Source organism: Neocloeon triangulifer, unplaced genomic scaffold, assembly GCF_031216515.1.
Source record: "Neocloeon triangulifer isolate White Clay Creek 2 clone unplaced genomic scaffold, ASM3121651v1 ptg000005l, whole genome shotgun sequence".
NCBI lineage: Eukaryota > Metazoa > Arthropoda > Insecta > Ephemeroptera > Baetidae > Neocloeon > Neocloeon triangulifer.
Genome location: NW_026775548.1, coordinates 1,916,722 through 1,930,147, shown reverse-complemented (window position 1 = coordinate 1,930,147; position 13,426 = coordinate 1,916,722). Strand labels below are relative to the sequence as shown.

The following is a 13,426-nucleotide window of genomic DNA, read 5'->3' as shown; positions in this document are numbered from 1 at the left end:
GACAGCGCCAAACTTTTTGGTTTTTCCCTTGCTTGTTTTCGGTCACGACATGCGTCTCTCTTTTGAAGCAAAACGAATTCTTTCCACGGCGCCCCTGCACGACACACACACACCGAATAAAATTCCATGCACACATTTCATCTCGCGTGCCGCGATTAAATTATTGCTCTCCGTGAGATGCATTCGTGGCTTTTGTACAAGGGTGGGTGGTGCATGCGCTGGCGGAAGAATTTTTTTAAAAGTTGTGCAAAGTCGCGCTAGGACACACAAGACACAGACCGAAGAAGAAAAGGGGCTGCTTCTGTGCCTGGCACAAGAGCGAGGGGTTCTCTGGAACATCCCGATTGTTTGTTTTCATTAATTCTTTTTTAAGTCTTTTTTATATAAAAAAATTGAATTTTCTTTATTGGAAAATTGCAAATAATCGTTCAATAATTTTATTTGAGTTTTTTATTGATATATTAATCCATGGGGCGCTTTACGGGTATGAGCATTTCTTGATTTTATGATTTTTTTAATATTTTAAAAATAAATTATATCTGCGAGAATCAAACGGTTGTATCGAGTAAAAAACCAAATTTTTCAGCTAATTTGAAGGAATTTTATCCATATATTAATCCATGGGGCTCTTCACGGGTATGAGCATTTCTTGATTTTACGATTTTTTTAATATTTTAGAAATAAATTATATCTGAGAATCAAACGGTTGTATCGAGTAAAAAACCAAATTTTTCAGCTAATTTGACGGATTTTTATCCATATATTAATCCATGGGGCTCTTCACGGGTATGAGCATTTCTTGATTTTACGATTTTTTTAATATTTTAAAAATAAATTATATCTGAGAATCAAACGGTTGTATCGAGTAAAAAACCAAAATTTTCAGCTAATTTGAAGGATTTTTATCCATATATTAATCCATGGGGCTCTTCACGGGTATGAGCATTTCTTGATTTTACGATTTTTTTAATATTTTAGAAATAAATTATATCTGAGAATCAAACGGTTGTATCGAGTAAAAAACCAAATCTTTCAGCTAATTTGAAGTTTTTAATCTTAATTAGGGGAGATGTTGTGGGTAATTTTTTTTTAAATTGAAGATCTTATTGAAATATTAAAATTAATTGTTGCAACAAGGGTGGTTGAAATTTCTAATTATGGCGAAAATTGGTTTTTATTGTTGTTAATTGAATAATGAGGGCCAAGGAGGCCTTAAAATTATTAAAGAAAATATTTACTCCATATTATTTATTTATTTATCTCTTATGTTTTTTTTTTAAAGCTACTATATTGATCAAAATCTATTTTGGCAGTAATGGTAGGAAGTGTATTTTGTTTTAAAATTTAATTAAAATTTCTTCCACTAAATGCAAAATAAAATTACAGAAAATAAATCAATTGAATAAAATGAAATTAATTTTGAAAAAGGCGCCGAATCAATATTAAAGTATGGCTGAAAACAAGACAGCTCTAAATTTGTTCTCCAGAAATCGATCCAGGGAAAAACTGCTTTGATCATTTTGAAGCAGCTTGTAAGAAGAATTCCACGTCTGGCTGTTATAATTGGATGTAATTTAAAGGACAAAATTTAATTTCGGACGAATTCATATTTCATTTCAAATTTTCATATCTAAAAAAATTTAATAAAAACCGTACAATATTCTTTCCTTTGTATACAATTTTATTGTTCAGTAATTCAAGTTTCTATTTTCCATTTCCAATTTGTTAAAAATATAACAATTTTATTTTATTTCCATTCAAAATTGAATTTTTTTTACGCAGTTTAATTAAAAACCAAAGATTTGGAACTGATTTTGAGTTAAAACTTTTTGATGACCGGAAAAGCGTCGGCGTGATTTCCCGATTAGTGCTTTCCGACTTTAATGGTGTCAGACACGGCACGCATCGACTGATAATAATAAAACACTTTGCAATCAAATCAACCCCTCCGAAGAGTTGCATGTCAGATAGTCTGCTCGGTCGGTCCGTGTCCCCCACTTTCCCCCACACCGACTTCCTCTCTCAATTTTCGAGCGCTCTTTTGCTTTGGTTAGTTGGTTTGTTAGTCGCAAACCAACCTTTGTGCGCCGCACTTGTCAAGCCCCAGAGAGTTTTGTGTTTTTTTTCGCCGGTAAAAACACATCCGATTGCACGCGGTGTCATTCGGGGAAAGCGACATGCGATGGCCGCCGACGAAAATTGCTGTGCGCCGCTTTTCCCCACGGGACTTCTCCGCCGACCGCGATAATTTGACTTGTGATAAGTGAATTTCAAAGTGCAAGAAACGGTAAATTTTGTGTTCTTTTTTTCACGTGGGAGAGCAAAATTATAACTGAAAATATTTATTTAAAAAAATTAGGGATAAATAATTTTCATTTTTAAATTTATCCCTTTATTTTTGGAAAACAATAAATGACTTTTATCATTTAGATATTTTTAGAGTTAATATTTCTGCTTCCGTTTGTAACCAGTTGATTTTTTCTAAATTAATTTTAATATCCTCTGATGTGCTCAAATTAATCGCAAAATTTAAAAAAAAAATTGATAAGAATTTTACTAATTATTATTGTTGTTTGTATATTCAAGTGTTGATAACAATTTGTTTGAGAAGAAGAAATTTTTGGACAAAACCGACACTACCGCTAGCAAGAATTTTGCTAAAATTTTAGAGAAACAAAAATTATTCGTTATTTTGGGTAATTATAGAGTTAAATTTCTGTTTCAGTTTGTTAAAAATTCTTATTTTTTCAAAATTTTAATTGGTTTTATAAAACATGGAAACTTTCCCGTAAACACAGAATTCCAGAAGCATTCTACTAATTTTATTCTTTAAAATTTATTCAATTGCATTTTTTTCTTCATTTATTTAATTTTGCTTTCCAATGCTCACAAATTCTCATGGTATTGAAAGCGTTAGAATCAGCAAGCGTGTGTTTAAGTGTTTTTCATTAGTCATGCAGGTATACAGTAGACTTTTCACTTTTGCGGTTCTTTGTGTCAGAACAAAAAAAAGTGGTTTGTTGTGAAAAAATTCATTGAGCCCAATTTAAACCGCAAAAATTTCATTCAAAGAAATTTATCTAATAATTTCCCTTTTCTTTTTCATTTTATCACTTTTTTTGCGATAATTAAATCGTTTAATTGCGCATTAAGTAATTTGATATTGAGTTGAAACCGCTGGAAAGTATAATTTCTTCTTGGGCGCAAACTGTGAAGCTGTCTCGTTTGACCACAAATACCCTCAGAGGCGGCGGCTTCGCTCTTTTCTAAATAAACAAACGATTAGTAAAGTGACAGGAGCGGCGAGAAAAAGAAATATACGTTTGGTACACGCGGTTTATTTTGCTTCCAGATAGAAAGGATAAACTCGACGCACCTGCTGCATTTAAAGCTCAATTTCTCATCGAGATTTACAACATCCTGAATAAATAGATCAACCGGAAACTCCCAAAATAATGAGCGACGATTTTAATCAAATAGCGAATTGGTTTCAAACTTTGTAATCATTTAATAGGGAGGAGTGAAATTTTCAAATATAGATTTTAAAATAAAAATGGAATTTTTTATTTTGTTGAAGTTGGAAATTCTGTAAATTTAATCAAACCTTCAGCTGGTATTGCATTTCTATTGAGTATGACGGTACGAACTTTTGATTCAATTAAATAGTTGTACACACGCTTCGAAGTCTTAATCAAATCAGCGTCCTGAATGTGGAGCAAACTTTGCGTTTAATCAAAACGATGATGCACCGATGGAATGGTAGTGGCGCGTGTACAGAGGTTGCAAACAAATTACTCCGCTAATTATCGCAAACAACGAGATGCAAATTCTGATTTAATAAGCGCTCTGGAAGTTTCTCGAGGCAAATATTCCAATATCGAATGATGCACTTCGGAGAATAGTCTCTTTTGCATAATTCTATTTTCTATTCGAGGCACTTTGACTCGATATTACAGTGGCTTGTGCGGTCGATCGATCCGGTGGGGTTGAATTATTATTGCGTTGTGGCGACTCCCGCACGTTGAGGTTTCAGACGATCGCGCGCATAATGCGAATTCGGTCGGGTGCAAATTGGATTTTAAGTTATGAGAGCTCGCGTCTGTAACGGAGCAAAGTTTTGCGTAGAATTTCTTGTTGAAATGTGTGAGAGGCTGTCTTTAATAGTTTAAAAGTTTTCTTTGCAAATTGACTTGGTTTCCTTTGAATTCTTATATTGAAATAGAAATTTAATTTTTAAATATTTCTTGAAGATTCATTGTTTTTTAATATTACTATTGTTGTTCATATATGTATGATTTTTACATAACTAACATTGTTTACATTCATTTTTTTAAACAATTTGAGAGTTAAAACACCACACATGTAGAGTAATTTCATAAATAATTAAATCAAATTTATTGATCAATTTATCACATTTATTTTGATAGTTCAAAGTTGAAAGAGAGTCTGAAGCATGATTTTTTTTTTTTTGTTAACTTTTAGACAGAATATACCTGCCGAGTCTCACGCTCGCAGCAATTTGACGGCGTTTCACGCATTTTATCAGCCACTTCCGGCCAACCTGGCCCGGCGCATTACAATCAAAACTCCTTCTTTTTTTTCTCCTTTTCCCACGGAAATCTAATCGTCATCTCTGTATGTCCGCAGGAATGAAGGAGGAGGCGCTTTCGTGCGGCGACGCCAAGGACGGCGTCCTGCTGCGCAACCTGCGCTGCCTGGTGCCGTCGGCCGCGGATGGCTCGCCGCCGCCGTGTCCGCCGCCGTCTTCAAACTGCAGCTCGGCCGCCTCTTCACCCAGACCGTCTGAATCACCCGAGCCTGCGCCCAAAAAGCAAGACAACAATGAAACAGAAAGCGACAGCGGCCACAGCAGCAACGGCGAGTGTCCGGACACCAACAACCAAGACGGTTGTCCGGATCTGTTCGGAGTGATTGACAAAATCGCCACCGTTCTTGACGCCAAGTGTCCCGAGATATCCCAAAAGTGTCCAGATGAGTTTTTGGATGTAATTTACGACAGACCGGAGCGTCCGGAGCCGGCCGAACAGAACCTGATGGACTTTTTCCTGCAGTCGGACAGCGAGTCGGACGAAGCGGACAGCCAAAGACCCGTTTCGCGGCTGCACTTCATCGACGAGGAGGATGAGGAGGAGGAGGAGGAGGAGGAGGAGGAGGAGCAGTGCAGTCTGCTGGACATCGTCGGCGAGGTGGACTCGGACGGGGGTTCGGAGGCGTCGGTGGTGCTGCGCGCGCCCCTGGCGGCGGCCGAGGCAGACGAGGGTGCGCAGAAGCCAGCGGGGTCGATAATCGAGGAGAGCCCGAGTAGTCCGGCGGTGCGAGTGGAGCAGAGCACCTCCGCCGCTGCTGCTGCTGCTGCTGCCAGTCCAATGAGGCAGAAGGACTCGGACGGCGGCAAGGACGGCGGGGGCGGCAACAACAACCATGGCCCGTGCACGGAGGCGTGCGTGGCCTCCGAGTGCTGCTGGAACGACGAGTGCCTCGAGCGCGGCAGGCCCAAGTCCATCATCAGGAAGACGCCGGGACACGCGTCCGGACACAAGCGGCGCGTCACCTTCAACGAGAACTGCAACAAGTTCTTCGACGCCGACTACGTCATCCTGGTCGGCGAGGATTGCAACGGCGACGAGACCACGCGCCTCGTGTCCATGTGCAAGAAGCAGCCCAACCAGCAGCTGCCGGACGCCTTCCCCACCGACCTGTGTCCCTTCGACCAGGCCCTCGACTTCGTCGACCACCAGGTCACGCTCAGCCCCCCGGAGGGATACAAAGACGTGCTCGGCACCGTCAGACAGGACGACGAGTCAGGTGAGAATCATTTTTTTTTTTATCTATATTTGCCAACTTTGGTTTAGATCATGATGGATTTGTTCTGCGATTTATCTTTGTCCGGTAAAAAAAGCGTCGCTTGCCGATTTATATCAGTCAGAATGGGGGTAGAAATTAACCCTTATTTATACAGTTAACAAGTAAAAAAAATATTAAGAGAGATTTTTTTTAGCTTTTTTATAGCATTTGATTGCAACCTTTATACTTGCTTCTTAAATTTTTACTTTGCTTTTCAAGATAAATTAAAATAATTCATAAATTATTCTAGAAATTTCTGCTCTTCTATTTTATTGTGAATTTTCTCTGGATTTAAATCGAATATTTTTGTTTAAAAATTATAAACCTAAATTTAAAATTACTTTAAATTATTAGAAATTTTATTCACTTGACTATTTTGTTTTCTAAACACGCATTACTCAAACACTCTGAAGTTTCTGCAATAACAAACAAAGAAAAACTAGCTATACAAAAATATTTACCAGTTGGAATAAAATAATTTGCGTACGTGTATTTTGCAATTCGTGCTCACGCAAAAGCAGGAAAAAAACTTGTTAGCAAAGCAAACTATGTGAAAGATATTAATTGCGCTCGAGTGGTCTTTTAATAGGGTAAATTAGGTCGGCACCGCAATATTTTTGAATGAGACTGCGAATGATAAACGCACAAATTGAATGCGGAGGGAAATACGTGCATTTCAAAATGCAGTATTGCCGAGGGAAAAAATGAGCAGCGTTGAGCTGAGAGGGAAGCCATTCAAAGAAATTATTAATTTTCATCGGGAGCAGTGGAAAGGTCAAAAGTTTGACGCTGGACAAATTTAGAAAATCTAGGCAATCGATTGACTGCACAAATAACTTCTATTTTGAAAGAAAAAAACCGATTGTAGAAAGGAAATTTGGCATATTTATTGACTTAGGTTATCCAAATACAAACAAAAATTTACTGAAATAGTCAACAATTTAATTTAACGATTTTTTAATGTTACATTCTATAAAAACTATAAAAATTTAATTAATTTTTACTTAAAGAGGAATGGAAATGATAAAAATTTATGAAAAATCATTGTTTACAAAACGACGTCTCGAAATGAAGACAGAATTTAATTAGAGCAATGCGGAGGAATTTCGAGCTGCAGATGAAAATGAACGCAGCTCAATTATCGGTGCTGTGTGCATTAGTGGGTCGGCAGTTCCAATAACATCTCTGCAGCCCCTATAGCGAGCAGGGTGCCTTTCATGAATGGCCGGTTCATTGTGAAAACAACTGTGGAATGTGTTGGTTGGCTGCGAGTATTGATCCGCGGCGGACATTCTTACGCAAAGAGCAGCCGCCGCCGTTTTGCTGCGGCCCGACTTTGCACACAGCATCCCTCACACATCCGCGTCTAAAACTAATGCACACCTACTTTCTATGTTTATTTTCTGAGCCGAGATAAACAAACAAACAATGGAAAAGGGGTGAAATATATAGGCGAGTTTATTATTAGGTGAAGAAAACGGGCTTTGTCTTTAATTGAAAAATGGTTTTATTATTATTAATTATATATTATTATTAAAAAACTTTGGCCCTATTTTTATTTCAGTTGTGCTAATTTATAATGCAAAGATTGTAAATCTAAAACTTGAGATTTTGTTAATGTTATTTTCTCCTTAAAATTAATCTAGAGCTTGATTAAACGTTTTATAGCAGGTGTTTCTTTTTTTTTATCAAAAATTGCTCATGGAAATAAAAAATGTTCCTCAATTTTTTAGGGAAAACATGTAGAACAGGATATTTTTTCCTATTAAACAAAAACGATTCAAAAAACCAGCGATTAACTGAAATTTTTAAATTAAAACATGATATTGTGAATAAATTTTGTATCCGAAATGAAAAGTAAGGTTCATTTAATCAAGAAAAGCAAATTTTTTCCTCTTGAAATGTAAAATTATCGAATTTAATTAGTGCATTACACGGATGAGCTGTTTGGAAATTAAATTATGAAGAGCCATTAGTGAAATTAGCTGTGGAGATGTCATAAATTTTGCCCAGCTGTGACTACTTAAGAGCTCAACTAATCGCTGCGCAGGCATCTGGCGAGGAAAACACAATCCTGCATTAATCAGGAGACCGCTGCTTTAATACAAATCAGAGCTTCACAGAGAAATAGCGAAGCACTGAGCAAACATTCAAGTCGACGAACGTCTCTAAACCAAACACGGAGGAAGAGCAGCCGAGATCACGTCCCTCTGTGCTGTGTTTGCAAATATTCGGTTGGCGAACCCGCAAAATCCCTCCGACGGCATTCAAATTCGCAAAATGTCGCACGCAAATTCGGCGATTATTTGTCTCGATTTGCAATTCCAAGCAGTCCTAAATTCCATTAGCTCGAGATGAATTTAGCAAATGTAATTGTTTAAGAACACAAAATAAGCCTTTTAAGGAAATGAATATAAATTGATTCTTCTTGTTTTATTTCAGAAAAAACTATTACCAACATTAAAATAACATTTTTCCTATACATTAATTTAATCTCAAAATGAATAAAGTGTTTCATTATCAGATCATATAAATATTAAATTATTATAATAATATAAACTAAATTATTTGAAAAAATAAATATTGAAATTAACATTACTTCTTGCGGGAATTTTTTAAAATAATTTTTTCCTCAAAATTGGCCCAAACACAATTGATAAAATTTCACCAATTCACGTTCATACAACCTCAATTAAAATGGAAAAATAAAATCAGTAAGTCAGTTGGCATCAGAAATTTACATTAATTTGAAGGGAAAAGTTAGAGAAATTTTAATTTCAGTGTAGATTTCATGAGCTCCTCGTTAAATAACATTTTCTAGAAATAAAGTTTACTATCAGAAAATATGAAAATTATTATTAATAAATTTAATTGAAACTGCATTAGAGAATCGAGATAATAAACCATATCAAATTTGGCTTTTAAAATTATATAAAAAAACTGAAAAAAACTTATGTATTTTATTTGAGAATTAATTCTTATTTTTGCTAAAAGTGTATTGAAAAGTTTCATGATTTGAAATTTCTCCGCTCAGCGGCGAAAAAAAGCAAAGCTATCTGTTAATAAAGCTCATGAAAAGCTTGTTTTCAATCCCCTTTGTCGAAATGGACACGGTTTTTACGAGAAAAGCAAACTTGAAAACGAGTCTAGCAAAGGCGCTCTTCATAAAAATTCAATTAAAAGTAGCGGCGCGCGCGAGCAAATAACCCTCTCTGCACACCGAAATAGACGGAAACGCACTCTCCGCCTTTATTCGGCCCTCTGGAGAGATAAAAAATTCCTCACCTCGCCAGATAAAAAGAAAGCACATGAGCTGTGAATTTTTCCTCACCAGCACGTGTTTCGATTTTTCTTCTTCTTATTTACAACACAAGATGGATTTCGAGAGATTGCTCCATATTTTTTCCTGTGACCTGATTTCGCAGCAAAAGTCACGGGAGCCGGGACAATTCAATTTCACAGCGGACGGCTGGAAAAAAGATTTCGTTTTCCACAACTCTTGCTTGCGCGGTCTGATCGAATTTCTCGCGAGGAAGACGTAGAAGTTGAAACAATGAGGAAGTTCTTATTTTCTGCTCGGAGAAATAATAATAAACGTGGAATAAAAAAAGAAGCTCTTTTTTTTCTGTGATTATTTTTGAAAGCAAATAAAAATATGTTTTAATTTTTTTATGGGAACAATGGAATTTCTGATCGTGCTATAAAAGTCTACCTGAATGCAAACAAAATCAAGAAAGAAAATTTAATTAAAATTCCCACTGCTTATTTTTGCAGTGAAAATTATGAATTTTATTAACAAAATTTCTCTTCCAAAATTAAATCTTATTCTGCAGTCTGGGCATCTCGAAGTTCAAAGAAATTTGAGATTTGAAGATTAGAATTTTGCAAACCGCGCTCACCATGTTTGCGGTCCTCTCTATTTTTGGTCGCTTCTCCAGACTTGTGTGCCGGCGGCTTTTGCCTTTGAGGGCTGCACATTAAACAAAATTCCAACCATCTCTCCGAGGGCTGCTTTTCAAAGAGGCGTCCTCGCCCGACGAGTGTTTTCTTGTGTGCAGAGAGAGAGATTCGTACATACAAGAAGAGAATGCGCCACGGCTGGAATCCGGTGACACTCTCTGCTCTTCTTGTATGTTCTCCGCACAAACCGAAGAATTTATTCGGCGACCCGCGTTTTGGATCAGCTCCCAATTGGCCCAATGAAAGAGTTAAACAACCGAATTGCTCGAATTCAGACACACCATAGTAAATTTCGAGGGCGTTTGTCACTTGTTTTTGGTTTGGAGAGAACCAAAAAATTCAACAACTATCCTGGGCTATTTTAATCAGTTGAATCTTTGAAGGAAAAAAATTAATTCCATCATCGATCCAGTTTCGTAAATGTGAAAGAAAATTTCACATTTAAAAAAGCGCAAAAACAGCCAAAATATAAATTTGTAACTCTTTATAATTTTAATTAAATTGAGTTTCAATTTTAAACAAAATCGAATAATAATTTCATTAATGATCCAGGCCTGAATATTTGATTGAATTTCGCTCATTAAGTAATTATTTGTGCTCAAATATTTGATTAAAACTCAAATGTAAATAGACATTCACTAAAATTTATTTAATTATAAAAATACAACATGGAGATTTTTTACTGGAACGCTCCATTTCGATACTAATTTGCATATTCTAATTAAGCCTACCACCACTTAGGAATAAATTTGCAAGGAAATTACTTGAATTTCCATAGTCAATATAGCCGGAATAATTCTTGTTTTTTTCCTGTTTCGCCACAACATGTGGAAAATGGAACTCAACAAGTTCCAATTGTGCAGTTGGAAAGTAATGAGGTCTTGACCTGCATCTCTCTCGAGGGGGGTCCATTGTTCCGCGTGCAAAAAGTGGCACAACAGCGCTGCTGGGCGACGAGGAAAGTGCAAGTGCACGCGCGCCGGAAAATGGAAAATGAGCGAAATAAAATAAATGGGGAAGGAAAAGGCAATTGTGTTGAATCGCTATCGCAGCTCAGCCACCCGGTAATTCTTTTGAATGAAAATAAATGTGTTAATCCGAGTATTATATCCTCCAGAACCAAGAATGGCCAAAGATAACATTCACAATCAGTTCAGGTGAGCCTAAAATTTGCAGAAATATAGATTTTTTTTTTTAATTTCCTCAATTATAACAAAGAAAGAAACAAAGAAACAAAAATAAGAATGATAATTAGAATGTATAAAAATAATTTTTGAAGAGAAATTTAAATCGCTGTTTTATAATATTTTGCAATTTTTTTTCATTTTTTAGTAGAATCAAATAAAAAATTATAAATATTTAAAAAAAGATGTTTATTGAATATTCTAAATATTTGTTTTATTGTTTCATAAATTTTTGAACTTAAAATCTCAAATTTAGTATTATTAAAAAAGTGAACAGAGAAAAACGCTGCTGATATAATTAGAGACTGATAGAAATTTCATGCAAATTGGCAATTTCAATTACCAAAGTAGAGAGAAAGGAACAGAAAAACACGGTTAAAGATCTTCCTCATCAGACAAATTGCGTCTCTTTGTTTGTCCCTCTCGGATTCTCGTGTGGCTGATCTGTTGGAAAAGCAACCAGGTCAGGTCAATTGCTCTCTCCGGCCTTGCACGTCGCGCACAATTTATCTATTAAACGTATAAATAAGTATAAGGGGCTTGCTCAGTGTTGTGTTTGCGCAATGGGAACAACGACCTACTTTCACTCGCGAAAATATGGAGCAGCGCATTCCCGGGAAAGGAAGCAGAGGCGAGGGCAGGCGCGCCACCGGCGAAGGGCGAATCGATCTTTGGACCAGAGACACACACACACAATCCGGACCAGAGCAAGCTTTTCCCACTTGCCATGACGCTCACGGGCCCACGCAAGATTGCTTTTTAGCGTCCCGGGTATAATTCAGGCACAAATGGGCTTTTTGAAACCAGAATGAAAATTTAATGCAGAAAGTTGGAACTATTTAAAATTTTGACTTTCATTTTTAAATAGAAATAATATAGCAACATATTCGAGTAAATTATTCAGTTTGATCAAAGTTGAAGAGAATTGGATACTTATTTTTGATTTTTGTTCAGTCGAAAAGCAAAACCTAAATAAAAAATAATTAAGAAAAAAAACAACGTAAAGGTGGTATTTAAAATCTAAAAGCATTTTAGGCTTTTTTTAGATCAAAGAAATTTGGCTACAAATCTGCTTCAAATTAAAATTTAAAAAAAAAAAATTTAACCGGTACAAAATTGAAATATATATCAAAATATCTTAAAAATTTGCAAATTGTTTTCTTGCAAAAATGTATTTTATCCTTTTTTAGATTGATTGACACAATTTACAAACATTTTAACATAAAGTCAGATTTAATTTTTGAAGTAATTAAAAAAATATATATTTAAACCTTTTCCATCAGTCTTATAATCATAAAATCATAATATTTATCTTTTTGACTTCAAAATCGGAACAAAAACAGTGGAAAATCTGCTTTGGTTTTTTCCAAGTTTAATATTTCTTTTAGCGGATTTTGTGCGTGGCTTTTGAGAAAATAAAAGGGATTGCGACGCCTCGCTCTTGCAGTTATTAGGGCAAACATCCATTTGCATGTCATGAATGCAAATCTGGCGAGCGCACTCGATGTGACGTTGCGCGAACCTTCTCGGCGCTAATCCCACTTGAGCGCCTCGGCCATCGCAGCAGCATCGAGGGATGGACAGGGCGAGCGAGCGAAGGGGGATTAGAGCGGAATTTGCGACGGGCAAAAAGCTGTTTTGCCGCTTTTGCCGCCGCCGCTGCGAGATTAGCGGCCGCGGTTTTGCCACAGCCCAGACGAGGAGGCCAAAGTTCGCTAAAGTTGCGTCGCCAGCGTCACAATTAATGGCCTGCGTAGACAGAACCAAACCTTATCTTTTTATTGGGGATGCGGAAATTTATCGTCTGCCCTTACATGTATAAAAAAAATCGGAAAAAAAGGTCATTTTCGTTATTCAATCAAGTAAAAAAAAAATTAAGATTTGCCTTTAAAATTTATTAAAATTTTTAATATATTCCAATGATTGACATTTTTAATGGGGCCTGATTAATTTTTTATTTTTACATAATTTTTATAATAATTCCAAGAAGAAGCCGTAAGAAAATTTGATAGAAATATATAGTTCTTGAAAATCAAAATTTATTTTTGTTGCAATTTTCTGAAATTCTCTTTTTGCCTTTTATTTTTAGTTTTAAATTTTTGATTGTTGTTTTCGATCCCTTAAAATTTGTATCCCTCTTTGCAACAATAAAACATTTTGAATCATAAAAATATTTGCAACCAAAGCTGTGAACTTTGATAACAATAAATAATTCAAGGAGTTTCCTGAAACGAGTTTTTCGCGTGTAAACCACCGTTCGCAGGAAGCACAAAAACCGAGAGCAAAACAAAACCGCCAAAAAGCTCACGTATGAGTGAGTTCAAGTGAATTACTTTTCTCTCCCTCACGAAACGCATTCCCAAGCACATACTCTGCGCCGAATTAACTTTGAAGCCGCAGCCTCTCATTACGTATTC

At 36.2% G+C, this 13,426-nt stretch overlaps 1 protein-coding gene across 3 annotated transcripts in view; it reads left to right on the top strand.

Annotated features, from left to right (window-relative positions):
* LOC132193875 (uncharacterized) overlaps nucleotides 1-13,426 on the top strand; it is a 43,883-nt gene that overhangs the window by 14,100 nt on the left and 16,357 nt on the right. For 2 of the 3 annotated variants that reach the window (XM_059614811.1, XM_059614813.1), the window contains exon 2: nucleotides 4,648-5,826. In XM_059614811.1, coding sequence (XP_059470794.1) covers nucleotides 4,650-5,826 — 1,177 coding nt within the window. In that variant the 5' untranslated portion in view covers nucleotides 4,648-4,649. Of the gene's footprint in view, nucleotides 1-2,094; nucleotides 2,288-4,647; nucleotides 5,827-13,426 lie in introns of those variants that run through there. The other variant, XM_059614812.1, reaches the window with a different exon arrangement.